At 40.8% G+C, this 26,073-nt stretch overlaps 1 protein-coding gene across 1 annotated transcript in view; it reads right to left on the bottom strand.

Moving 5' to 3' along the window:
- The window catches only part of MALRD1 (MAM and LDL receptor class A domain containing 1), a 302,374-nt gene that overhangs the window by 266,196 nt on the left and 10,105 nt on the right, over window positions 1-26,073 (bottom strand). Inside the window, 3 exon segments of the mRNA XM_068405612.1 lie at window positions 4,768-4,925; window positions 16,990-17,133; window positions 20,892-20,985. Of these exon segments, the coding sequence (XP_068261713.1) occupies window positions 4,768-4,925; window positions 16,990-17,133; window positions 20,892-20,985 (396 nt within the window).

Here is a 26,073-nt window from a genome sequence, read left to right as displayed (position 1 = left end):
CCTAAGAAAATCTATTAATGTTATCAGCCTACAATAGCCACATATAAGACACAGAAAAGGATTATGTACTAGGAACTATAGTGCCATACCATAGCCTGTGGTTAAGTGTCTGCTTTTAGAAATGTTTTAGTTAATGTATCTGGACATACACATATTCCCCAACACGTACATGTACGAACCCTCCGAACACATTTGTGTATGTTGTGGGAACTCTCTACATTTGCTGTTTATTTGATTGGGTGCATCTGGATACTATAACTTTGTTCACATTCAATTAACAGCTTAGATACCCATCCCAATGACCATCTTTTTCCCCAATTCATTTTAATAAAAACAGCTTGTAGCAGTAAACCTGAGTTTTCTGTGCATGTGCAGGTATCCAGACCTTCTAGGGCTGTTTTTTACACTAAAAGCTGTAAATCACCTCAGATGCAACAACTTTTTAAACTGGTTGTTTTTCCATGCAACAGACTTTACACTCTGATTTTATACAGCTCTAATAAGCCAATAATATTTCTTCGCTTTCTCACAATGTTTCATCTGTAGTATTCATCCTGCTTGTCAGATTCTTCCACCTCTTTGGTACAAATAGGTTAACCCCTCTAGCACATTCCTTTCATCTTCTTTAGCCTTCCCTCCCACCTTCTTTAAAGTACTGAACGTATTGCTTTTCCAGTACTTTCCCTCAAGATTTATTTTGGTGATGCAGAGGAGCAGTTGCTCAAAATACCTTCCTTCTATTCCCCTTGTTGTGATATATTACTATCTAAAACCAATTTTTTGTAAAGCTAAAATGGGCAAGAATGGTTTCTTTTCCCTGCAATGTTTTTTTTGAGATAATTCTACTGAGATTTGAAGGGTGAAAGAGACAATCATGACTTTTTCTTACCAACTCCATTTATAAAATACAACATTTTTTATTTATTTTTGACATTTCTCTGCTGATACATTCACTGCTGTACAACTGCACTTATCATTTTGTCCCTTCTTCTTTCATTTCAGAGAGTAATTTGGAACAAAAACTTATTTGTTCTTCCCCAATGATTAATGGATCACCTTTAACTTCCGCAGAGGAGTGTGCTTGCATGGTTTCTGCAAGTGTTGTTGAACACTTATAGAAATATTAGCATATTAGGGTACAAATATGCTCGCAGACATAAATATCAGTTGAAATTATCTTTTATAGTTTTATTTCTATCTGTTTTGTAAGTCATACAAGATGTAAAGATTAAGAAGATAAAAAGACATAAAAGCCCATTACTTAATGGTAGGAATGAGTAAGTAATGAATGGCAAATGATAGACTAAAGTTAAAATTATCATCTTTGTTTACAGTTTGCACAGAAAAGTTTAAAATTTATCAGACAGTTAACAGACACTTAATATTGTTCATATTTTATGTTAGTAAAGACAGTTAATATCGCCAAATGTGAAGGCAAGCACAGACCAGAACAGAAGAACAATATTACAAATATATATAAGCCAAAAGTACTGAAACTGGAAGGGAATCAGGAAGTTTTAACTAAAGGTTACATATTGGAAGGAATATCTTACTGTCAACAACTAACTCAGAGAACCTGAGGAGAACATGTGAGAAAATAAAGAACTGGAAGAACAAAGGATATGTGTTACAGTTAAGGGAAAAATACAAACTATGCAATTACAGCTGATCAGCTTAAAGTTGACAACTTATAAGACACTGGAACAAATTACTAGCAATAATCTTATAAGCAGCTAGAAAATTAGAAAGTGAGAAACCTGCATTAGATACTTCTGATGAGAAGCAAGTCACATTCAGTGTAATCTTCTTTTTTTTTTTCATAGTAAACAGCCTTGAAAAAGTAGAAATTACTTTATTTTATTAAGGCTTTTTACATAATCTTGTAGGACATTCGTTAAGCAAATTGAGGAGATTTGAAGTAGATGGAATTACTGTAAAATGGGTGTAAAAACAGGAGCGCAACCTTATTTAAGAGAGGATCTGTCAATAGTTTTCTATGAAACTAAAAGAAAATTATAATAGGGCTCTGCATAGATCTATTCCAGTGCCTGTCATAATTATAGTGCTGGCTACCTGTTTGGGCAGTGGAATGAAAAATAAAATTAAAAAAAATTTGGATAACACTAAACTGGGAGGAATTACAAGCACTCTGAAGGACATAATTAGAATTGAAAATCATCTCAGTATATAAAAAACAGTTTCAAACCAGTAACACAAAGTTCAAAGACATATGAAACACAGTTAGTAGAGAAAAATCGAATGATCAAATGCAGTAGTATCAAATGAAGAGCAACTTTGCTAAACCAGAAATAAAACAGGAAAAACTGCAGATTATCATGGACAGCAAGTTAAATATAAGTTAACAACACGTTACTGTCGACAAAAAGAGTCCATTTTCCCTATTCCTCATACCAAAAATCAATTTTAACTCCCTGTCTTCCGATTGATGGCATAATGTCTATATTAGAAAATACATTCACTCATCTTTGGCCTCTCTGTTGAAAGGGTGAGGAAGGCTAGGGATACATTTGCAACATCTGTGGTGCTTGTACTCTAAGAACAGTACTGAAACTCTTAAATTGCGTCCATTGATGCTCCTTAGATGAACCACTGAAACCAGTATTCCTATTCTGTTCCAAGGTTGCCATGGGCATCATACCTGGGAATTTATTGGCAAGTACTATGGCACAAACCTCCACGAATTCTGACCAGAACACTGATTATGTTACAATTCCCTGATTCAGTAACGGATCATAGAAAAATGCAACTATTTCCTTTTCTAAATAAAAAATGAGCAAGAGCCTGGATTTGTTTTCATGAATACTTAGTGACACAATGGGAAAGAAATAAGGTATTTCTATTACTTGTTCCAATATTTAGACTGCTTGGTGTTACACATCAGGGGTTTTTTGCATCTTATCTTTGTGAATTAAGTGGATCTGTCTTTTTAAATACTTGTATTGTTGGGTGATAACAATTCAACTCCAACATCAAGATAGGAGAGCCATTAACTTAATAAGATCAGCTGTACTGCTCCTGCTTTCATTAAGTAGCAGTACAATAGCATCAATATTAAGTTATTAAACAAGAGTTTCAAAAGAGAACACTGTAACAGCAGAAAGCCTCCACAAGGCAAGGGAGGTAAGAAAGATGGCAATAGTTATCATTGCTCAACTGGCATTTTTGTTTCAGTTTGACATGGCTATTTTATTCACAGAATTCACAGAACCAATCAGGTTGGAAGAGACCTCTGGGATCGAGTCCAACCATTGCCCTGACACCACCCTGTCAACTAGACCATGGCACTAAGTGCCATGTCCAGTCTTTTCTTAAACACATCCAGACATGGTGACTCCACCACCTCCCTGGGCAGCCCCTTCCAATGTCTAATAACCCTTTCTGAGAAGAAATGCTTCCTAATGTCCAACCTGAACCTCCCCTGGCAAAGCTTGAGGCTATGTCCTCTTGTCCTATCACTAGTTGCTTGGGAGAAGAGGCCAACTCCCACTTCACTACAACCTCCCTTCAGGTAGTTGCAGACTGCAATAAGGTCACCTCTGAGCCTCCTCTTCTCCACGCTAAACAACCCCAGCTCCCTCAGCTGTTCCTCATAGGTCAGACCCTCCAGACCCTTCACCAGCTTGGTCGCCCTCCTCTGGACTCGCTCCAACACCTCAACATCTTTCTTGAAGTGCGGGGCTCAGAACTGGACACAGTACTCAAGATGCGGCCTCACCAGTGCCAAGTACAGAGGGACGATCACTTCCCTAGACCGGCTGGCTATACTGTTCTTAATAGTGGCCAGGATGCCATTGGTCTTCTTGGCTACCTGGGCACACTGCTGGCTCATGTTTAGCCAGCTGTTGATCAGCACCCCCAGGTCTCTTTCCGTCAGGCCGCTTTCTAACCACTCTTCCTCCAGCCTGTAGAGCTGCATGGGGTTGTTGTGGCCGAAGCGTAAGACCCGGCACTTGTTCTTGTTGAACCTCATGCTGTTGGTCTCGGCCCATCTATCTAACCTGTCCAGATCCCTCTGTAGGGCCTTCCTACCCTCCAGCAGATCGACACTCCCACCCAGCTTGGTGTCACCTGCAAATTTGCTGAGGGTGCACTCAATCCCTACGTCTAGATCATCTATAAAGATATTGAACAGTACCAGCCCCAGAACTGAGCCCTGGGGAACACCGCTAGTGACTGGCCGCCAGTTGGACTTTGCCCCATTCACCACCACTCTCTGGGCTCGGCCATCCAGCCAGTTTTTAACCCATCGAAGAGTCCACACATCCAAGCCCTGGGCAGCCATTTATTTATCTACTAATTATTTATCTACTAATAAGTAGAAGAATAGGAAAATCACTGCTCTAAAACATGGGCAAAGCAAATCAGGTGGCTAAGCAAGAGCTTTCTAGGCATCCTGAGCCAGCAACTTTCCTTTTTTGCATGTCTCCATAGAGAAAAGCACTTATTTTCCTGTTTCCAGAATAGAAAGAAGGCTAGAAAAGCTGTTACTTTAGATTTTCCCCCTGAAATCCCCAAATTATTTAATTCTGTAATAGCTAGGGTTTGTCCTTGAAGTCTTATTGCAGAACATTCACCCATCAAATTAGTTTATAGCTGAGATGGCAAATACCCAGGTTTTAAAATTGCATAGATCACTGGAACGATACCAAGTTACTGTTTTGCAGCTGTATTTCCTTATGTTTTGGCTGGTAACACCTGGGCTGCTGTATCTTTACCCTTTGAAAATGAATGCATATTTCTTCTTACCTGATTAGTAAAGAGTACCACCTTGAGAACACTGCTATCTTCCATGGAGTAATGAAACTGAAAATGGCAGTTCTTGCTGGAGCAATGACACATGGAGCTGTTAAGATAAGCACTTTTATATAATGCGCTGTCAGTAGCATCCAACCGCTCAAAATGGCCTGGGGAAAAAAAAAAATACACTTTTTCACAAAGCATATATTTTTTTTCTCAGTCTATGAAAATAAGGACTGCTTTACTGTAATTAAACCATGGATCCATCCTGGCAAAAATGGAATCTGATCGTCATGCTGATGATGTGACTTGGATGTTATGTAAATGTTTCCTATTAAAAAGATAGATATGTATCTTCATTTGACTCACAGCCCCCACAACTAAGAATTACATCAGTTGATAGTATCTTGAAACTGGGCTTTCTCCCTTCTTCCACTATGGTTTCCAGAAAATATGCTTTTTACAGTAATACTTCTGTAGACTCTTCAAAATTAAAAAAAAAATAAGTGTGTGTGTGTGGGGGGGGGTGTTCTGCATTACTGCTGCAGGAGACAGTAGCTTCTCCACCACGTAATCAAGATCTTCACTTCTTAGCCAGAATTTCTGCAACAAAATGTTGGAAGCATATTGTCTTTTCATCTGAAACAGAAAAGCAAATACTTTGAATACTTTGCTGCCTTCTGAAGCAACTACTAAAATAATAAACAAGGACTGATTAAAGGTCTTAAGTCTGCTGTTCCTGTGTTTTGGGTCTCTAAATACAACTTATCTCAAATGCAGGTGTTACACAATTTATTTTAAGCTGAAGGGATAAAGTGCCGTTTCATGAGGAAAATGTTCAATTTTTATAAGGGACCACATTCTTTTCCTTTTGTTGCCAGTTTACTCTTTGCATTGTGCAACGTTTTACCCTGAAATATGTGGCTGAAATTTCATTGGAATTAGGTTTGTAATTTCATGCCACAGAGGTTAACCTTAATATAAGGAAACACTACAGATTTAACCCATCATTGTCTGACAGAGATCAACAAAACTTCTACACTTGTATTACTGATGCCCTTGTGCAGAAGAGAAATATGTATCAACATTAGAGTTTACACTACCCGTTCTTTATCTAACTTCAGAATTCTCTGATGCCATTATAAAACAAACTAATTTTATTTTCTGAGCCTAATGATAATTAGCACTTCTTTCAGTCTTAAGTTCCTGAATCTTTAAAAACAGGGAAAAGTGGAGTTGATATGATTTTTAGATAAGAAAGCAAGTGAACAGCACTAGATAAACAAAACTTCTATGAAACATCCAGAACTATCATGTGTCCACAATGGATACTGACTGTTCTTCAGGGAATACATTTTATCATAGAATCATAGAATGGTTTCAGTTGGAAGGGACCTCAAAGATCATCTAGTTCCAACCCCCCTGCCACAGGCAAGGACACCTTTCCACTAGACCAGGTTGCTCAAAGCTTCATCCAGTCTGGCCTTAAACACTGCCAGGGAGGAGGCAGCCACAGCTTCTCTGGGGAACCTGTTCCAGTTTATGCAAGTATTGTGAATGCTTCCAAGACAAATTGAGGCCTACTTTCAGAAAAGAAGACTCCAGAAACTCCTGTCTTGAAAATACTGATTTTTTTTTTTTATTATTATTTTTCCACTCTTCTCTATAGCCTGTAAAAGTAGAACCATGTCAGTTTAACTGGACAGGCAATAAACTATGCTACTCAATTGTTTCCCCTCTTCCAAGGATTTTTTTTCTTAGTTATTACCTTAAGCCAACATCTATTGAGTACCATTAACAGTATTAGGAATGTTTTTCTTTCATTTGTTACAAACTTTACAGCTCTTCTATAAGGTCTGAATTTCCCTCAGTCCAATACACTACGTAGCATTTTACTGTGTATATGCTCTGACCTTCTTTACTTGTGCTCTTGAATTTTCATGATTTTCTCTTTCTGAAGTGCCAAACTTCTCCATGTTTTTAGAAGTAGAACAGAAGTTCCAGAAAAGCCACTTCATTCCTGCTAACGTCATAGTAAGGCTATCAAGTCACAGAGATGTACGTGTGTTTCTGGCAAGAGATGCTGGGATTGTTGCCAGGACAAAGAATATAGACTTTAGTATCTTTCCATAAAGCCTTTTATTTTCCTCACATGGCTGCTTAATCAGGTTTTAGGTAGATGATCTTGTTTCTTTCAATTTTGAAGAAAGATTTTGTCTGTCATAAGCAAAATCTTGGAGTCCTGCAGAAAGATCAGCCACTGACAGCAATGGACCCCAACTAGAAGCAGAGCTTGCAACTTACTGCTGAGGTGGCCCAGTCTCTTCCTAGAGCTGGGGTGGGCTAGTCAAGCTGCCTATATCGTGCTACACTGAAAACTCAAAGCCTATAAATATTTAGGTGCTTGGCTCCATCTTAACTATTTTCTCACTCAATTCTTTCGTTACTCCTTCTGCTTTAATTCATGGGTTTTTATTTCACAAAGTGCATGATTTTGCATCTATGCTACCAGTTTTAGAGTAATAACTGAGCCTTAAGTTAAAACTGAGCCACAGAGTGGGACCTTTTCTTTTCCAGAAAGTTCTCTTCCCCAGCAAACTGTTCAGTCTCTGAACTAGTCCCCTGCAACCTTCCCACTCAACCATTTTGAGGAAAACAGAGGTCAAATCTGGACTGCCATTGTTTCTGCTCTTTGGAGGTGGATTTTCATGAACTCACAAGTCATGGAGGAAAAAAAAAAAAGACTAATGTAATAGAATCACATAATCTAATGATTTGGCTGTTTTTTCGTGTTTAAACTTGAGGGACTTTTATCATTAGTTATCTGAAATGTTGGGTTTAAAAGCCATGGAGCTTCCTTTGGTTTCTTTTTGCATCTCATAATCTTTGTTTTTATTAGACAGAGAATTGATTTCATTAGTTTCCTATTAAAGAAGCATTACCCCAGATGTAGGAAACTAGATTAATCCAATGTAAGAAGAATGAACTACAGAAACTACGCAGCATGCTGGAAATATCAATAAAGAAAAAAGCACCACCAACAAGGTATTCTCTGAACAGTACTGCAGGAGAATACAAAACCTCTGTAAGACCTTTTGACACTAGAGAAATTAAGAGGAAATGTTATAGATAAAGTGCCTACAACACAACACTGGAGAAAAGAAACAATAAAAGAACAAAGAAAAAGAAGTCCACCAAGGACAGAAAGTATTTTATTAAATTTAAGAATACCAGGAAAGGAGGATTATTCAAAGCCTATAAAGCAATCCTTTCTTTATAAATATAACTGTCTAGACCTCTGCTTTATAATTTAGTTTCTTACCCCTCTTCTATTTGTAGTAGAGAAAGCTTTGATCAAAATCAGAAACTAAAGCTTAGTCAAGCTCTATTTGCATTGCAAGTTTTAGCCCTCAAGCATGGCATTTTTGCAGTTTGCATACTATTTCTTTAGTTTTTAGAATTTTAGTTAATATTCAACCTCTTCATTTATGCCGCAACAAATCTGCATGAATAGAAATACTGAATGTATTGAGAGGCAAGTAATCATAGTTGAGATTTTTTCAATACTTTCCAATATTAATGATGAATTAAATTCTGTGTGTTGTGTTGACACTTATTTCTTCTCACATTTTCTTTTTTCCTTTATGACATGGAAGCACAGGGAATGTCCTTGCAGTTGTTTGTGTTATATGTTCAGCCTACTCAGTTACCTGTGCATATTTATACAATAATGCCCAAGCACCTATTCAACAGACATCTCAAAATGTGTTCTGTTTCAATAGACATTGCTTGTGACCTGGTGTCCTGGTTTGGCCTAAACCAGGCCGATTTTCCTTTCAGTGATTTTTACTTTCAGCTAAGTCTCCTCTAAATAACTGCACTTTCTGAAACTAACTGCATGTTTTTGCAGACAGTGTCTGCTTCCAGGACTGATAACGCTCGAAGTTTGTAGTTATCGCTGAGGCACCGGTAGGGATGTTGTGCAGTAAGGCTCTTGCTGTACTTTTTCTTAGAGAAACCAAGGTCACCGCTGGATTCCTCACTGCTTACAAGTGAAAAGCTGAAGGGGGGGTCGCAGCTGCAGCGGGGAGCAGACAGGGCAGGTGACCCAAAATTGACCAACGAGGGTATTCCATCCCATACACGTCATTCTCGGTATAAAGCGGGGGGATCACGAGGGTCTCGCCCCTCTTGCTCCTCTTGCTCTTTTCTGCTATGGCCGGTGTCCAAGGAGGACTCCGACTGTTTTCCTGCTGCCCCCGATCCCGATCTGTGCATCCCTGAATCCAGCTCTCGACCGTCGCTAGGCCCAGCCTGGGCCTTCCCGGAGCCTGCCCTGCAGTGCCGGTGGTGACGTTGCCGACATCGGGGGAGCTCGATCTTGGTTTTGTATATATATTTGTATATATTTGATTATTCCAATATTATTATTATACTCTTTTTCATTATTATAGGTTTATTAAAACTGTTTTAACTTTCCAACCCGTAAGTCTCTCTCCCTTTTCCCTTTCCCTTTCCCTTCGGGTGGGGGGGGAGGGTTAACAGAGAGCGTCTGCTGCAGGTTTAATCGCCAGCCCAGCTTTAAACCGTGACAGATTTATTGGCGCCCAACGTGGGGCTCGAGAGAAGCTCCAACAGGTTCCTCTGATAAGTCGAATCCCAGCTCCGGCGGGAGGAGACCCGGAGAGCTCAGCTGAGAGAGTATCAGATTTCTTCCTTTGAGATTTACGAGGGGTTGGAAATTAAAACAGATAGGGAAGATGCTGATGTCATTTTTGAATGCTGTGTTATCTCATCTCTTCATAAAGCCTTTTACAGAGTTAAGTGTAATGATACCTTACTTGCCGTATGCGCTGTTTGTTACTGTTTATGTGCAGTTTATCACTGCTGGGCACTGGTCAATGTGCATTGTTTTGTTATGGCGTTTCATACTGATTTATGTCGTGATAAACTGGGCTGTTACTATTCTGACCGCGGTAGCAGCGATTTTATCTGCGGGCTCCGGGCGTCCTTTAGCTGATTGTGTTAATGATTACACTTCCAATTTTACTTCGGGAAATAGTACCTTCTCCTTTTCTGCCAAGCTGATTCCTCTAGATTTTGTGAAATTCGGATGGTGCTGTCTAGGTGGCATGTTTTTATTTTCGGTTGTCCTGAATGTGTTTCTGATGTGGGATAAGATTAAGTATCGGTGCAGGGACAGGTGTAGGTGTTATGCAGCCACCTCAGATCCTACAGCGTGTGCTGCCGCTACAGCTCGCACCGCAGCTGCTACACCCCCCAAGATGGCCACTGCAGTTACTCAGACTCTAACGAGTCTCAGCACTCCCACGACAGCCACTGCATCTACTCAGACCCCAGCATCTAACGAATCTGTACCAATTGCTCCTGTAACCAGGAAGAAATACCGAAAGAAATCAGCTCGTGAAGAGGAAGATGATGACTCAGAGCCTTCTAAGGCAGAGCCATCACATGACCCAGGTGAGGGCCCTTCTCAGGCAGAGTCAGGGCCCGACACAGATGGGGGTTCCCTTGATCGTCATTTTAAAGCAGACCCATCACAGAAGAAAGGTCGTTCTAAAGCAGAACTATCACAGGAGGAGGACTCGGATGTAGAGATAACCTACCACTCCTTATCCCTGAAGGACCTGAGAAATATAAGGAAAGATTTCAGCCGTTATGATGGTGAGCCAATTATTACCTGGCTGCTCCGATGCTGGGATAATGGGGCAGATAGCATGCAATTAGATGGCAGAGAAGCCAGACAGTTGGGATCCCTGTCCAGAGATGGTGGTATTGATAAGGCGCTTGCAAGAAAGTCAAACACTATCAGTCTCTGGAGGCGACTCTTGTCAGCTGTAAAGAGCAGGTATCCCTATAAAGATGATGTTATGAGCCACCTGAGCAAATGGACCACTATAGAAAAAGGTATTAACTACCTTAGACAACTAGCTGTGCAAGAGATCATTTATAGACACCCACGGGAAATTGTAGATCCTGTAGATCCTGATGAAGTGGAATGCAACCGATCCATGTTCCGGAAGGTTGTGAAGAATGCTCCACCGACATATACCCATACATTGTCAATATTAGTCTGGGGAGAAAATGCTATGGCACGACCTAGTGTGGATGAAATGGCTAACTGTATGCGACAGTATGAAGATAGTATTTCTTCCCCACTGCAGGCCCGTGTCTCGGCTGTGGAAAAACTGACAAAGGAAAACAAGGACTCATTTAAACAACTGTCAGACAAACTGTCCAGGATCGAGAATAAACTTGACTCTCTACCTACACAGGCACGCGTTGCAGCTGTTAAGAGAAAACGCCCTCCTACAGGACCAGCTCAAAGGAAACGGAACACATCACGAGGTATCCTGTGGTTTGCCCTGCGTGGTTATGGGGAAGACATGAACAGATGGCATGGACAACCTACCAGTACCCTACAGGCACGAGTACGTGAGTTGCAAGCTAAAAGAAATACCAGAGAGAATTTTTCTAGGAGGATGGCTGCTCCAGTTACCAGTGAGCAGGACCCCAGTCAGGGTAGATGGGCCTCAAATTCCTTTTTCCAGAGTGTGAATAGGAGAAATGAAGGTCCAGTCCCTGTGAGCAGCACGAATCCATTTCTTGATTAGGGGGGCCCTGCCTCCAGCCAGGTGGAGGAAAGGGACAACAGAGTTTATTGGACTGTGTGGATTCGATGGCCTGGCACATCAAAACCACAAAGGTATCGAGCCTTGGTAGACACTGGTGCACAGTGCACCCTAATGCCATCGGATCATAAAGGGGCAGAATCTATCAGTATTTCAGGAGTAACAGGAGGATCTCAAGTGTTATCTGTATTGGAAGCCGAAGTGAGCCTAACTAAAAATGAATGGAAAAAGCACCCCATTGTGACTGGCCCAGATGCTCCATGCATCCTTGGCATAGACTACCTGAAGAGAGGGTATTTTAAGGACCCAAAAGGGTATAGATGGGCCTTTGGTGTAGCAGCTGTAGAGACTGAGGACATTAAACAGCTGTCTACCTTGCCTGGCCTCTCAGAGGATCCTTCTGTTGTGGGGTTGCTGAAGGTGGAAGAACAACAGGTGCCAATTGCTACTACCATGGTGCACCGACGACAATATCGCACCAATCGAGACTCCCTGATCCCCATTCATAAACTGATTAGACAATTAGAAAATCAAGGAGTGATTAGTAAGACTCGCTCACCCTTTAATAGTCCTATATGGCCAGTGCGAAAGTCTGATGGAGAATGGAGATTAACTGTGGACTATCGTGGCCTAAATGAAGTTACGCCACCGCTGAGTGCTGCTGTGCCAGACATGCTAGAACTTCAATACGAACTGGAGTCAAAGGCAGCCAAGTGGTACGCCACCATAGACATTGCTAATGCATTTTTCTCTATTCCTTTGGCACCAAAGTGCAGGCCACAGTTTGCTTTTACCTGGAGAGGTATCCAGTACACCTGGAATCGACTGCCCCAGGGGTGGAAACACAGTCCTACTATTTGCCATGGACTGATCCAGACTGCACTAGAAAAGGGTGGAGCTCCAGAACATTTGCAATACATTGATGACATCATTGTGTGGGGTGATACAGCAGCAGAAGTTTTTGACAAAGGGGAGAAAATCATCCAAATTCTTCTGAAAGCTGGTTTTGCCATAAAAAGAGGCAAGGTCAAGGGACCTGCCCGGGAGATCCAGTTTTTAGGGATTAAATGGCAAGATGGGCGTCGCCAGATCCCGATAGAGGTGATCAACAAGATAACAGCTATGTCCCCACCAACTAACAAAAAGGAAACACAAGCCTTCTTAGGTGTTGTGGGCTTCTGGAGAATGCATATTCCAGATTACAGCCAGATTGTACGCCCTCTTTATCAAGTGACCAGAAAGAAGAATGATTTTCAGTGGGGCCCTGAACAACGACAGGCTTTTGAACAGATTAAACAAGAGATTGTGCATGCAGTAGCCCTTGGACCAGTCCGCACGGGACAAGATGTTAAAAATGTGCTCTACACCGCAGCTGGGGACAATGGTCCTACCTGGAGCCTCTGGCAGAAAGTACCAGGGGAGACTCGAGGTCGACCCCTAGGATTTTGGAGTCGAGGATACAAGGGTTCCGAGGCCAATTACACCCCAACTGAAAAAGAGATACTGGCAGCATATGAAGGAGTTAGAGCTGCTTCAGAGGTAATTGGTACTGAGGCACAACTTCTCCTGGCACCTCGATTACCAGTACTAGGCTGGATGTTCAAGGGTAAGGTTCCCACTACCCATCATGCAACTGATGCTACATGGAGTAAATGGATTGCATTAATTACACAGAGGGCTCGAATAGGAAACCCTAATCGCCCAGGAATCTTAGAAGTGATCATGGACTGGCCAGAAGGCAAAGACTTCGGAATGCCACCAGAAAAGGAGGTGACACGTGCTGAAGAAGCCCCACCATATAATGAACTACCAGAGGATGAGAAGCAGTATGCCCTGTTCACCGATGGATCCTGCCGTCTTGTAGGAAAGCATCGGAAGTGGAAAGCTGCTGTATGGAGTCCCATACGACGAGTCACGGAAGCCACAGAAGGACAAGGTGAATCAAGTCAATTTGCAGAGGTAAAAGCCATCCAGCTGGCTTTAGACATTGCTGAACGAGAAAAGTGGCCAAGGCTGTATCTTTATACTGACTCATGGATGGTGGCAAATGCCTTGTGGGGGTGGTTAAAGCAGTGGAAGCGAAGCAACTGGCAGCGTAAAGGTAAACCTATTTGGGCTGTTGAACTGTGGCAAGATATTGCTACTCGGCTAGAGAAACTAGTCGTGAAGGTACGTCATGTAGATGCTCCCGTACCTAAAAGTCGGGCAACTGAGGAACATCGAAACAACCAACAAGCAGATCAGGCTGCTAAAGTATTCCAAATAGATTTGGACTGGGAACATAAAGGTGAACTATTTTTAGCTCGGTGGGCTCATGACACTTCAGGTCATCAAGGAAGAGATGCAACATACAGATGGGCTCGTGACCGAGGGGTGGACTTAACTATGGACTCTATTGCACAGGTTATCCATGATTGTGAAACATGCGCCGCAATTAAGCAAACCAAACGGTTAAAACCTTTGTGGTATGGGGGGCGGTGGTTGAAATATAAATATGGGGAGGCCTGGCAAATTGACTATATCACACTCCCTCAAACCCGCCAGGGTAAACGCTATGTGCTTACCATGGTGGAGGCAACCACCGGATGGCTGGAAACATACTCTGTGCCCCATGCCACTGCCCGGAACACTATTCTGGGCCTTGAAAAGCAAATCTTGTGGCGACATGGCACACCAGAGAGAATTGAGTCGGACAATGGGACTCATTTCAAAAACAGTCTCATAGATAACTGGGCCAAAGAGCATGGCATCGAATGGGTATATCACATCCCCTATCATGCACCAGCATCTGGGAAAATTGAACGGTATAATGGGCTGTTAAAAACTACCCTAAAAGCAATGGGGGGTGGAACCTTTAAAAACTGGGATAAGCATTTGGCACAAGCTACCTGGTTAGTTAACACCAGGGGATCTATCAACCGAGCTGGCCCTGCTCAGTCAGACCTTCTACATACAGTAGAAGGGGATAAAGTCCCTGTGGTGCATGAAAGGAATCTGTTGGGAAAAACTGTCTGGGTTCTTCCTGCTACAGGCAAAGGTAAACCCATTCATGGGATTGCTTTTGCTCAAGGACCTGGATGTACTTGGTGGGTGATGCTGCAGGATGGTGGAGTCCGATGTGTCCCTGAAGGTGATCTGATCTTGGGTGAGAATACTTAATTCTGAACTGTATGATGTTAATTGCTGCATAATACTAACAGTGTTCATAAGTGTCTTTCAGGTTGAAGCAGTGGTGATGGGAATAGAGCTAGCTGCAAGTGGTGTCCAGTAACCTCCTCGAGACTGACATCTTTAACCTGCAACCCGTGGGCATGAACCGTGACAAAACTCATACCATGTCTCCTGCCCTGAGAGACTCCTAGCCAGATGGAAACCCACAATCCTGAACTAAATGAACTTGATGAACTTTTTTTTTTTTTCTGTATAGAGATGAATCATAAACTAATGTTATCTGTATATATTTTAAAATGAAAAGTTAGGGGTGATCTGAGTATGACGTGAATGGTATGGAATAAGGGGTGGAATGTCCTGGTTTGGCCTAAACCAGGCCGATTTTCCTTTCAGTGATTTTTACTTTCAGCTAAGTCTCCTCTAAATAACTGCACTTTCTGAAACTAACTGCATGTTTTTGCAGACAGTGTCTGCTTCCAGGACTGATAACGCTCGAAGTTTGTAGTTATCGCTGAGGCACCGGTAGGGATGTTGTGCAGTAAGGCTCTTGCTGTACTTTTTCTTAGAGAAACCAAGGTCACCGCTGGATTCCTCACTGCTTACAAGTGAAAAGCTGAAGGGGGGGTCGCAGCTGCAGCGGGGAGCAGACAGGGCAGGTGACCCAAAATTGACCAACGAGGGTATTCCATCCCATACACGTCATTCTCGGTATAAAGCGGGGGGATCACGAGGGTCTCGCCCCTCTTGCTCCTCTTGCTCTTTTCTGCTATGGCCGGTGTCCAAGGAGGACTCCGACTGTTTTCCTGCTGCCCCCGATCCCGATCTGTGCATCCCTGAATCCAGCTCTCGACCGTCGCTAGGCCCAGCCTGGGCCTTCCCGGAGCCTGCCCTGCAGTGCCGGTGGTGACGTTGCCGACATCGGGGGAGCTCGATCTTGGTTTTGTATATATATTTGTATATATTTGATTATTCCAATATTATTATTATACTCTTTTTCATTATTATAGGTTTATTAAAACTGTTTTAACTTTCCAACCCGTAAGTCTCTCTCCCTTTTCCCTTTCCCTTTCCCTTCGGGTGGGGGGGGAGGGTTAACAGAGAGCGTCTGCTGCAGGTTTAATCGCCAGCCCAGCTTTAAACCGTGACACCTGGTCCGGTAAAAAACACTCAACAGAATTTCAGTATCTTTTCTGTTAGCACAATATTGCCATAAAAAGGAAATCTGTACCCATCACTAGCCCTCGAGGTATCATGTTAAAGTATGGCACTGATACAACACCTTTCAGGGAGGTGTTTAAAATAAAATCAAATGAAAATTCTCATTTTTGTAGATACCCCAGTGGAAATTGAAAACTGCTGTGACTGTTTTCTTCTCTCTCTCTTTTTTTTTTTTTTTTAGAGCTAAGAAAAAAAAACCCTGCTTTACTAGTCTATATGCTTACTGTTGTATGTAAATGTTAACATGTAAAAATTCATCTTAACAGAGTGTATACACTCAAGCACTTCCGCTTGCTAGTCCATTATAATTTGACTTATAGTTGCTAAAGTGTGTTGAAATGCATGCTAAAATTTATTTTAAAAATCTTTCTAAAATGAAAACAGTATCTAAGCATTCATTCTGCTGCTATCAATGAGATGCGCTCCATTTCTGTGGGCTCAGAGTTCAAGCAGTAATTTCCACACCATCAGTTCTTCAAAGCTACATCACAAATTGTACTATTACAAGTAGTGCTACTTAACCCCTTTGAAGGCAGTCTCAGTAGACAAGTCAAACACTTAGCTGGCAAGGCGATTCCGTTTCACACTACAACACTTAAACATTTATATCCATTAAGCTTTCAAAAACCTTTCCCATAAATCCATAGACAAACACTATATAGTGACTTCAAAAACGAGTGCTGCTTTTTACTTCTGAAAATTGCAAGTGGATTAATTTCGGTTTTAAGAGTAATAAACTGTTTTATATAATAAATGTTTCTCTACAGCTCCCCTAATTAAAGGTTTGAAGTGAAACTCCTGACTGTATGCTCAAACATGGTAGACTACACAAGTAAAACTGCCAAGCACCAAACCCAAAACAAACCAGAAAAAACACACAACAGCTGTAGGCTTAGATGGATTTAATTTAATTTCACCGAATTGTTGCATAGATCTCATAAAGAGAATAAACTGGAGAAAAAAATCAATTATTAGTTTATATGGGAATTCGTATATTAAAATCTTTCATGTTTTACCAGCACTTGTGTTCACAGCACCCTTACTAAATGGTCAAAGCAAAAGCTAATTTAAGTACAAAAATTACTTTTCATGTTTTTGTTCTGTTTCTACATTGGGTCACCACCTTGTCCTAAAAAGCACTGTATTCTTCACGACAGCTAGTAATCGTGCATTATCCCAAATTTCCCACCTTCAGTATTGTTGCTCCAATCTTTCAGGAAGGAACAGGAGGCAATCTTGTGCCCAGCTTGCAGTCGTGCCCACATAGCAGGCTCAGCCAACTGATCTGAATGCGACTCACACATGCCAAGCTCAAAGCTGGAAGTCTCCAGTGCTAAAAAGAAAGAAAAACAATCACTTAGCATCTTAAAAAGTCATTATTTATGAGACCACGTCCCATTAGAAACTTATGCTTATTAAACTACTTGACAACCTTTCTGCCTCTGGTTACTTCAAAAGTGTTGTGTATCACCGAGTACTATCTAGTATTTCAGGCTGCCATCTTTAATGATACCATTTTAAAAAAATCATTCCCTAAGATGTATGCTTTTTTCAGAGTAATGGAGTGCTATTTGTGTTAGCCAGTTATTGCAACCTTCATGAATTCACTTCCACAGAGAGAGTTGCCAGGAAACATAAAAAATGACATGACATAACAAGAAATATCTATTTACCTTTCTAGATGACAGCTACAGAAAAATCACTTCTAACTGAGAGGTTAAACTCGGCAGCATCTCCATAATACTTGCAACAGAATGCTGCTTTCTAGAACCAAAAACTTTCTGAATACATCACCACACATTTTCAAGAACTTTTTAAGGGCAAATCATACTTGACTAATGTAGTAGCCTTCTACAATGGAGCGACTCCATCAGTGGACAAGAGAAAAGTTATGGAAGTCATCCACCTGGACTTCTATAAGGCCTTTGTTATGGTCCCCCACAACATTCTTACCTCTAAATTGGAGACATATGGATTTGATGGGTGGACTGTGAGATGAACAAGGAATTTGCTGGATGGCTGTGTCCAAAGAGGTACAATCAATGGCTCAATGTCCATTTGGAAACCAGCAATGAGTGGTATCCCTCAAGGGTCCAGAGGGGGACCAATATTATTAAATACCTTCATTATGATGTAGATAGTGGGATCGAGTGCACCCTCAGGAAGTTTGCAGATGACACCAAGTTGAGTTGTGCAGTGGATATGCTAGAGGGAAGGGATGTCATCCAGAGGGACCTTAACAGGCTTGACAAGTGGATCCATGTAAACTTCATAAAGTTCAACAAGGCCACATTCAATATCTTGCACCTGGGTCAGGGCAATCACCACTATCAGCACAGACTCGAGGATTAATTGATTGAGAACAGCCCTGCAGAGAAGGACTTGGGGATAATGGCGGATGAAAAATTGCACATGAGATGGCAATGTGCATTTGCAGCCCAGAAAGCCAGTCACATCCTGGGCTGAATAAAAAGAAGTGTGACCAGCAGGTCAAGGCAGATGATTCTTCCCCTCTACTCTGCTCTGGTGAGACCCTACCTGGAGTACTGCATCCAGCTCTGGGAACCCCGGCATAAGACAGACATGGACCTATTACAGTGGGTCCAAAGGAGGGCCATGAAAATTATCAGAGTGCTGGAATACCTCTCCTGTGAAGAAAGGCTGAGAGAGTTGGAGTTGTTCAGCCTGGAGAAGAGAAGGGTCCAGGGAGACCTTGCAGTCTTTCAATACTTAAAGGGGGCTTATAAGAAAGATGGAGAGAGACTTTTTACCAAAGCCTGTAGTGACAGGACAAGGGGCAACAGTCTTAAATTAAAAGAGGATAGATTTAGATTGGATATAAAGAAGAAATTTTTTACAATGAGGCTGGTAAGACACAGGAACAGGTTGCCCAGAGCAGTTGTGGTTGCCCAACCATTGGAAGTGTTCAAGGTCTGGTTGGACAGGGATTTGAGCAACCTGATCTAGTGCAAGATGTCCCTGCCCATGTCAGTGGTGTTGGACTGGATGATCTTTAAAAAGTCCTTTCCAACCCAAGCCATTCTGTGATTCTATGAAGTTTGAGATGCCAGATTGTAGCTGCAAAATTTTGTGTAATTAATAATGGCTACAGAAAAAAAGTAATTATTTTAAGCAGGACTGCACTATGATAATGGAAGTTTCATCTTTTAATATTATTGCAGGGGAAAGACAATCTTCCAGTTAAGACAGGCTTTTAAATAACAGTCAAGGTACCTCAGAGAAACCATGGATATTCCTAAGTGTACGGAGGAAAAAATTTTATGTCAATATACATAGACATTAACGTCTACTGCATCTCAAAGTTATTGTGTTATTCACAGTACTGACATCTCAGTGAAATGTCCTGTCCAGCTGATGCTACAAACCTCTCATTTCTTCCAGTGTTAAAGGTGCACCTTTTTCAAACCATGTGTATTAAGTAAGATGAGCTTGTGGAAAACTTATTTCCCATGGAAAATGCAAAATTCTACAACAGTCTAGAAAAGGATGGATTTTGCCAAATTTCAACATTTGAAAAAAGTTGTAAATACACTTAAAAGGAATCAAGCTCTTCTTTAAACAATTATTGAAACAAAACATTGATTCATTCTGCATTTTTTTAAATTTAGTTGTAGATATTTCTGAGGTTGTTTGTTTGTTTGGACAATAATCTCAGTCTCTTGGGATAAAATACCCATTTTCCAGCTCTTAATTCTGAAGCATATCAGACAACAGTAAGATTAGTATTTTGGATTTTCTGACTCCCATCCCTGCAGCAGTTCATCTGAAAGACCCGGCATCTGGTACTGCATCAGTGATATTAAAGGCTACATCTTTGTATGATTAGAGTTAACTAAGGAATTGAGATGTTTTCAGTTGAAGTATTCATACTGGATTTTTGTCAAAATGTATACATTATAAGTAATAAATATATTATTACTCCAGTTCTCCAGAAAAAAAAACTAGCTTTGCAGAAAAGGTGTACCACTTTGGTATTGTAAGTGACTTAAGGAGGACCAAAACCTCATTCTCCCTTATAACATTCCACTTTCATACCTTGGGGCTCTTTGCTTTCATCCCTATGGCAAGATCAGAATGACAATCTTAATAAAGGAGTTCTTCACTTATATAATTCATCAGGAGTCAAGAGGGAGTTTTGCAAGGCAAATAGACACTTGGATGAGAATATAAAGCCTTTGAATAGAAGGTTTACTAAAAGTATAAAGGAGATTTTGTATATGTATGTTTTAGAGCATAACTTTAATATTTTCTATTTGACAGCTAAAATATTTTTTCTGCAGTACATATGCAATTGTATAATAAAAAGCTGTTGTGTTTTTAAGTGATAACTGAAACAATTTGGTGGCTGTTGGGAAAACTACAAACTGTAGAGTGTCTTAAATGGCTATACTGAAGATAGGGCTGTGTTCATATTTTTAAAATGCATGAATTTTACTGTCTAGCAGAAATGGACAAGAGACTGAAGGGGGGCAGTTTGGGAGACAGGGAAGGGAGAGACAGGAAGAAAAAACTTAAAACTTAATGAAATTATATTTACATTTAGCCATCACAGTTTGTATCAAGAAACTCCTGAAAGCACAAATACTTAAGCTATTTTACTCATGACCCTAAAAGCACAGTCATACTACTGAGTAAAAATGCACAGGTCATTTCTTATGTGCATTTGCACTGGGTTTGAAAATCACGAAGGATACATTAAAAATGCAATTGCCTTGGGTATCTCCCTAACATCAGCTCCAAAGCTTTTCCTGAGCTGGCTGAACACATCAAATTCTTTGGCCAGAAACAGTAGATCTTTTCTGCCCACTGAGGCCTTAGTGCTCACCTGGCTGCAAGAAGCTATGTTTATACTGTACCAGACTTCTTAAGGTGTTTATTGTCATTCTTTGTAACAGTGTTTAGATGTGATAAGAAAGATGATGGTTTAGAAGAATAAAACGAGCTAGATGAAAATACTTGCAGAATTGAGAAAGCCTTTAAATACCAAAAGGCTTTCCTTTGTGTTTTCTCTCTAATCCACAGGAAAGACAAAGTAAAATGATATGTCTCTTGAAAAAAAACTATTCTTACCACATGCCAGAGTACATCCTTCACTGAAAATAATATCATCAATGGCAACAGTTTCATCTTGTCTCTGGGTCTCCACAATCCCCCAAAAGATAACCTGCATAGATTAACAGCAAATCAATGAGAAATGGCATTCACCACTGTCACAGACAAGAGAAAAAAACCTTCCAAGATATGCCAGTCTAGTCCATAGAGTTTCTATTATAAATATGAGAACTCAAATCATGCACTTGATTTTGGAGGATTACCATCCTGGCTTTTCCACATATCTGTGGCTTGTCATCATAGATATATAGTCTAATCATCTAACTCAAGAGTGAAGTAGCATGTAACAGGAAGGATTTGAAAACCACAATAAAATACATTGAAGTTTAAGCAAGATCACAACAGTTAAGAAATACAAAGGATTTTGTGTTTTATCAAGCCATTATTCCACCAGAGACTGGAAATGTGAACATTTTCTGCTTGTTTTTAGAATTTATCAGAGACCTTGAGCAAAATCAGAGCAACAAACACCATTAGTCAGAAGATTTTCAAGCTTTTAGCCTAAACAAACCTTGAGGAGTACTTGGCCAACTGTTATTCCACTCAAATGTTACAACAGAGATATTTTTTTTTTTTTTTTTTTCCTAATGAAGTCTTCTATACACCAGTAGTTACAAGTATTTTATATTTCCATCTTAAGGGCAGATTGCAATCTACATTTGTAAATGTAGAGACTACCACAGTTTTTCTGCAGTGATGTAGGAGGGGACTGAACAACCAGAGTCCTTGGGAAAATCCAACGAAAAACACACCAACCAAAACAAGCCAATAAATCACTCATATGAATAACATTCCTTAAATCATTCCCTAGTCATATCTTGGGATGTTACAGCTCCAGGCTTTTGCAGAGTAATGAAGGCACGATCTGACTAGAGGTACATTCCAGCTCTTAACAGTGAATGTACAGTTTTAGCTAGATAATAAGTTTTCAAATATTAACTTCAGAGTTCAGGGGCAATTTTGTGCACAGTTTAACAGATTGTAGCAGAAAACCTGGATTTATCCTAGAAATTATCATCAAGAGTACATTATTCCACTGTACAAGATGGCACAACCCAGCAAGGATATGGCCATTGTGTTATGAATTGGTTTTTTTTGGGGGGGGAGGTGGAGTTTTGGGGGCTTTTTGTTAATTTGTTTTTCTTAAGCTGTAGTTGACCTGCACAAGAAGTGTGGCAGCCTGTAAAGTCAAATTACTCTGGCATTATACAATAAGAGAGGTGTAATATTACCTGCCATACCACCAGTGAGAAATCCATGTCTAGTTTATTTACATATATACACACACACATATATATATTTCAACACAGCAAAGAGAAGGATGGCCAGTAACCACTTTATCTGGCAATTATTCTGTGAAGACCATTGTTAACAGACACATGGACAACTGCATTTTCTAATATAGTATTTTTAAGACATAATGTCACCCTGTGTGTTCATATGTCTTTGATCAGCTGTAGCAGATTGAAAAGAATGCAGTTCATTTAAATCCAGAAGTTTTGAAAGAACAGGGTTGGTTAATCCTGATATAAGTTTCTGTTTGAAATTCTTTTGATATAATGATGTTTATTTAATTTCACGTTTATCACAGAATCACAGAATGTTAGGGATTGGAAGGGACCTCGAAAGATCTTCTAGTCCAATCCCCCTGCCAGAGCAGGATTGCCTAGACCATATCACACAGGAACGCGTCCAGGCGGGTTTTGAATGTCTCCAGAGAAGGAGACTCCACAACCTCTCTGGGCAGCCTGTTCCAGTGTTCGATCACCCTCACCGTAAAGAAGTTTTTCCTCATATTTATGTGGAACCTCCTGTGTTCCAGCTTGCACCCATTGCACCTTGTCCTGTCAAGGGATGTCACTGAGAAGAGCCTGGCTCCATCCTCATGACACTTGCCCTTTACATATCTATAAACATTAATGAGGTCACCCCTCAGTCTCCTCTTCTCTAAGCTAAAGAGACCCAGCTCCCTCAGCCTCTCCTCATAAGGGAGATGTTCCACTCCCTTAATCATCTTCATGGCTCTGCGCTGGACTCTCTCTAGCACTTCCCTGTCCTTCTTGAACTGAGGGGCCCAGAACTGGACACAATATTCCAGATGCGGCCTCACCAGGGCAGAGGAGAGGGGGAGGAGAACCTCTCTTGACCTGCTAACCACACCCCTTCTAATACACCCCAGGATGCCATTGGCCTTCTTGGCCACAAGGGCACATTGCTGGCTCATGGTCATCCTGCTGTCCACTAGGACCCCCAGGTCCCTTTCCCCTACGCTGCTCTCCAACAGGTCTGTCCCCAACTTTTACTGGTACATGGGGTTGTTCTTGCCCAGATGCAGGACTCTACACTTGCCCTTGTTATATTTCATTAAATTTCTCCCTGCCCAACTCTCCAGCCTGTCCAGGTCTCTCTGAATGGCTGCGCAGCCTTCCGGTGTGTCAGCCACTCCTCCCAGTTTTGTGTCATCAGCGAACTTGCTGACAGTGCACTCTATTCCCTCATCCAAGTCATTAATGAATATATTGAATAGTACTGGTCCCAGTACTGACCCTTGAGGGACTCTGCTAGACACAGGCCTCCAACTGGACTCTGTCCCGTTGACCACCACTCTCTGGCTTCTTTCCTTCAGCCAGTTTACAATCCACCTCACTACCCGATCATCCAGACCACACTTCCTCAGTTTAGCTGCGAGGATGCTGTGGGAGACCGTGTCAAACGCTTTACTGAAATCGAGATAGACCACATCCACAGCTTTACCATCATCTATCCACCGGGTTATGTCCTCATAAAAGGCTATCAAGTTGGTTAAGCATGTCTTCCCCTTGGTGAAGCCATGTTGACTGCCCCTAATGATCCCCCTATCCTTGATGTGCCTAGAGACAGCACCAAGGACAAGTTGTTCCATCACCTTTCTGGGGATGGAGGTGAGGCTGACCGGTCTATAGTTACCCGGGTCCTCCTTCTTGTTTATGTCTACCTGGAAAGAATAACTATGTCAAACTAAATATTACTGGCATCATATCACATTCAATAATATGTTTATATGACTGAAATGCAGTACCTTGGAAATTTGTTCATTTGATTTGTTTCAGAAAATAATATCTCGAATTGTTGAAAGCTGCTGCAACAACATGTATAGTTAATGTGTACTTTGACGACATCACCAGTAGAAGAACAAATAGTATATTCATATTGTCCATTTGTATGATTACAGATAAGGTTCTAAAACAATCATGTCTATGATTCAGATAAGGTTCTAAAACAACCCAGTGCACTGTTTTGTAATTAGAAACATAAGAAATATTAATTAATATCAATGATTTGACAAATATTTGACCTTTTCACAGTGATTTTTCATTGGGAAGTCAAAATCGATTTATTAATAACTTAATTTATAAGATATATTGATATATATCTTGCAGTTAGGGCTTCATAGTCAGATTTTATTTTTAAGTGAGACAAAGCGATTTAGGCAATGCTAAAGAGGTGTTATCTCACTTTGCTGGTGCAAAATCAGAGGTGGCTTCAAGTTCATATTCCATTGGAGCACACAAAGTATTTAATAACTTACGTTTCGTCAAAACTCATGAACAGTTTGTTTACTTGGTCGATACAATAACAAGCATGGATTTAAGAGGTTTGCTTTAAATGTATATGTTATCAATGTCTCTACAGAGAGCTCCCTGCTGACTGATGTTGCAGACATTTAACACATCCTGGTATTCTGAACACCCAGGGAAGTTTCTCCAATGATAAAGAAAGCAGCTATTTCTATTTAAAAGTGTTTGACTACAGGAGGGGAGTCAGATGCCCTGAAGTCTGTGAAAGATTTACTACTGACTGAACTACGAGCAGAGTCAGTGCTGCAACTCTGAACCCATCTCTCTAGAAAACTGTCAGTTCTATTTTTTTCATCACCATGTCTTAACTTACCCACTTCTGGATGACAGAAAATCATGCTAGATGCCTCCAGCTGCTCTCGAGTAAAAAAAATAAAAAAACTCTGCCCTCCCCTGAGCAGTTCAGTCCAATAACAACCTAACTGCCTCCCATCCATTTACTTGAGGGAGAAATTGTTCAGTTTTCCCTTTCACACAAAGTCTAGGGCTCCCTCAGTCGAAAAATCTGTAATCATAATGTCTACTTAATGACACTATTTGCTCATACCTATAATTAACAAGTGCTGCCTAAACATGCAATATCTATGGCTGTCAGAAACAAATTAACATTGCAGCTCTGTGGCAAGCAGCTGCTGTAGTGGGAATGTAGGTGGGATCAAACTGGGCTTCCCCCCAGAAGTGCAGCAGTGAAGCCAAGGTAAAACACAGGAATCAAGAACAAAGACAAAAGTGAACCCCAAGCCCAGAAACCATTTCCCTTAATGAAGTTTGGGGAGACAGGAATTTGTTCTCAACAGAACAGAAGGAAAAGTAGTTTAGAAGAGCAAACTATGATACAAGTTCTCCAAACTCAGCCAAAACAGACATACTGAGCTTGTTACGTGTTCAGTAATTAAAGCAATGGTTAATTTTATATTTCAGAATTCCCTACAGGTGGAGATTTTTGAAAGCCAAAACCAAATCCCTATCCATAAAGATAAGACTTTTTTTTTAGTGGGGAGAGACAAAAGTTATTAAATAGTACACACATCAAAATAAGCAAAGAAAATAAGCAGCGAAGGTTGATTTTAATTAAAATCTCACTTCAAGTGTGTTTGCAAAATTTGACAAAAAAATACTCAAGTACCTTATTCAAAGGGATTTCTACAGCCAAAATAAAAGAAGTATTTTTTCCCATCCATTTTTTTTCCATAGAAGTTTTAATTATCAAAATTTATCTTGAAAAATGCCACAAGCAGCCCTGTAGGCTAAAGATCTTGGTCATATCGAAAGAACAAGCGCAAAAGGGCAAGTGAATTGCATTCACTTGTATGACCACCATCTTGCAAATTGTCACTGAGGAGAACAACATGCAACCAAAGAAGAAAGTTTGCTCAGCTTCAGACTCTAGGTTGGTGAGGTACCCAGCTATATTCTTTAGCTAATTGTAATGATTACTGTAGTGAGTTTGACATGTGCCTCTTCAAAGCTGGACTGTACCCAATCAGTTCACTTTATAGAGGCCAAGGATAACAAGGTTTGCA

Source organism: Nyctibius grandis, chromosome 7 (assembly GCF_013368605.1).
Source record: "Nyctibius grandis isolate bNycGra1 chromosome 7, bNycGra1.pri, whole genome shotgun sequence".
Taxonomy (NCBI): Eukaryota; Metazoa; Chordata; class Aves; order Nyctibiiformes; family Nyctibiidae; genus Nyctibius; species Nyctibius grandis.
Note: the sequence above shows the minus strand (reverse complement) of the source record. Positions and strands in the feature narration are given on the sequence as shown.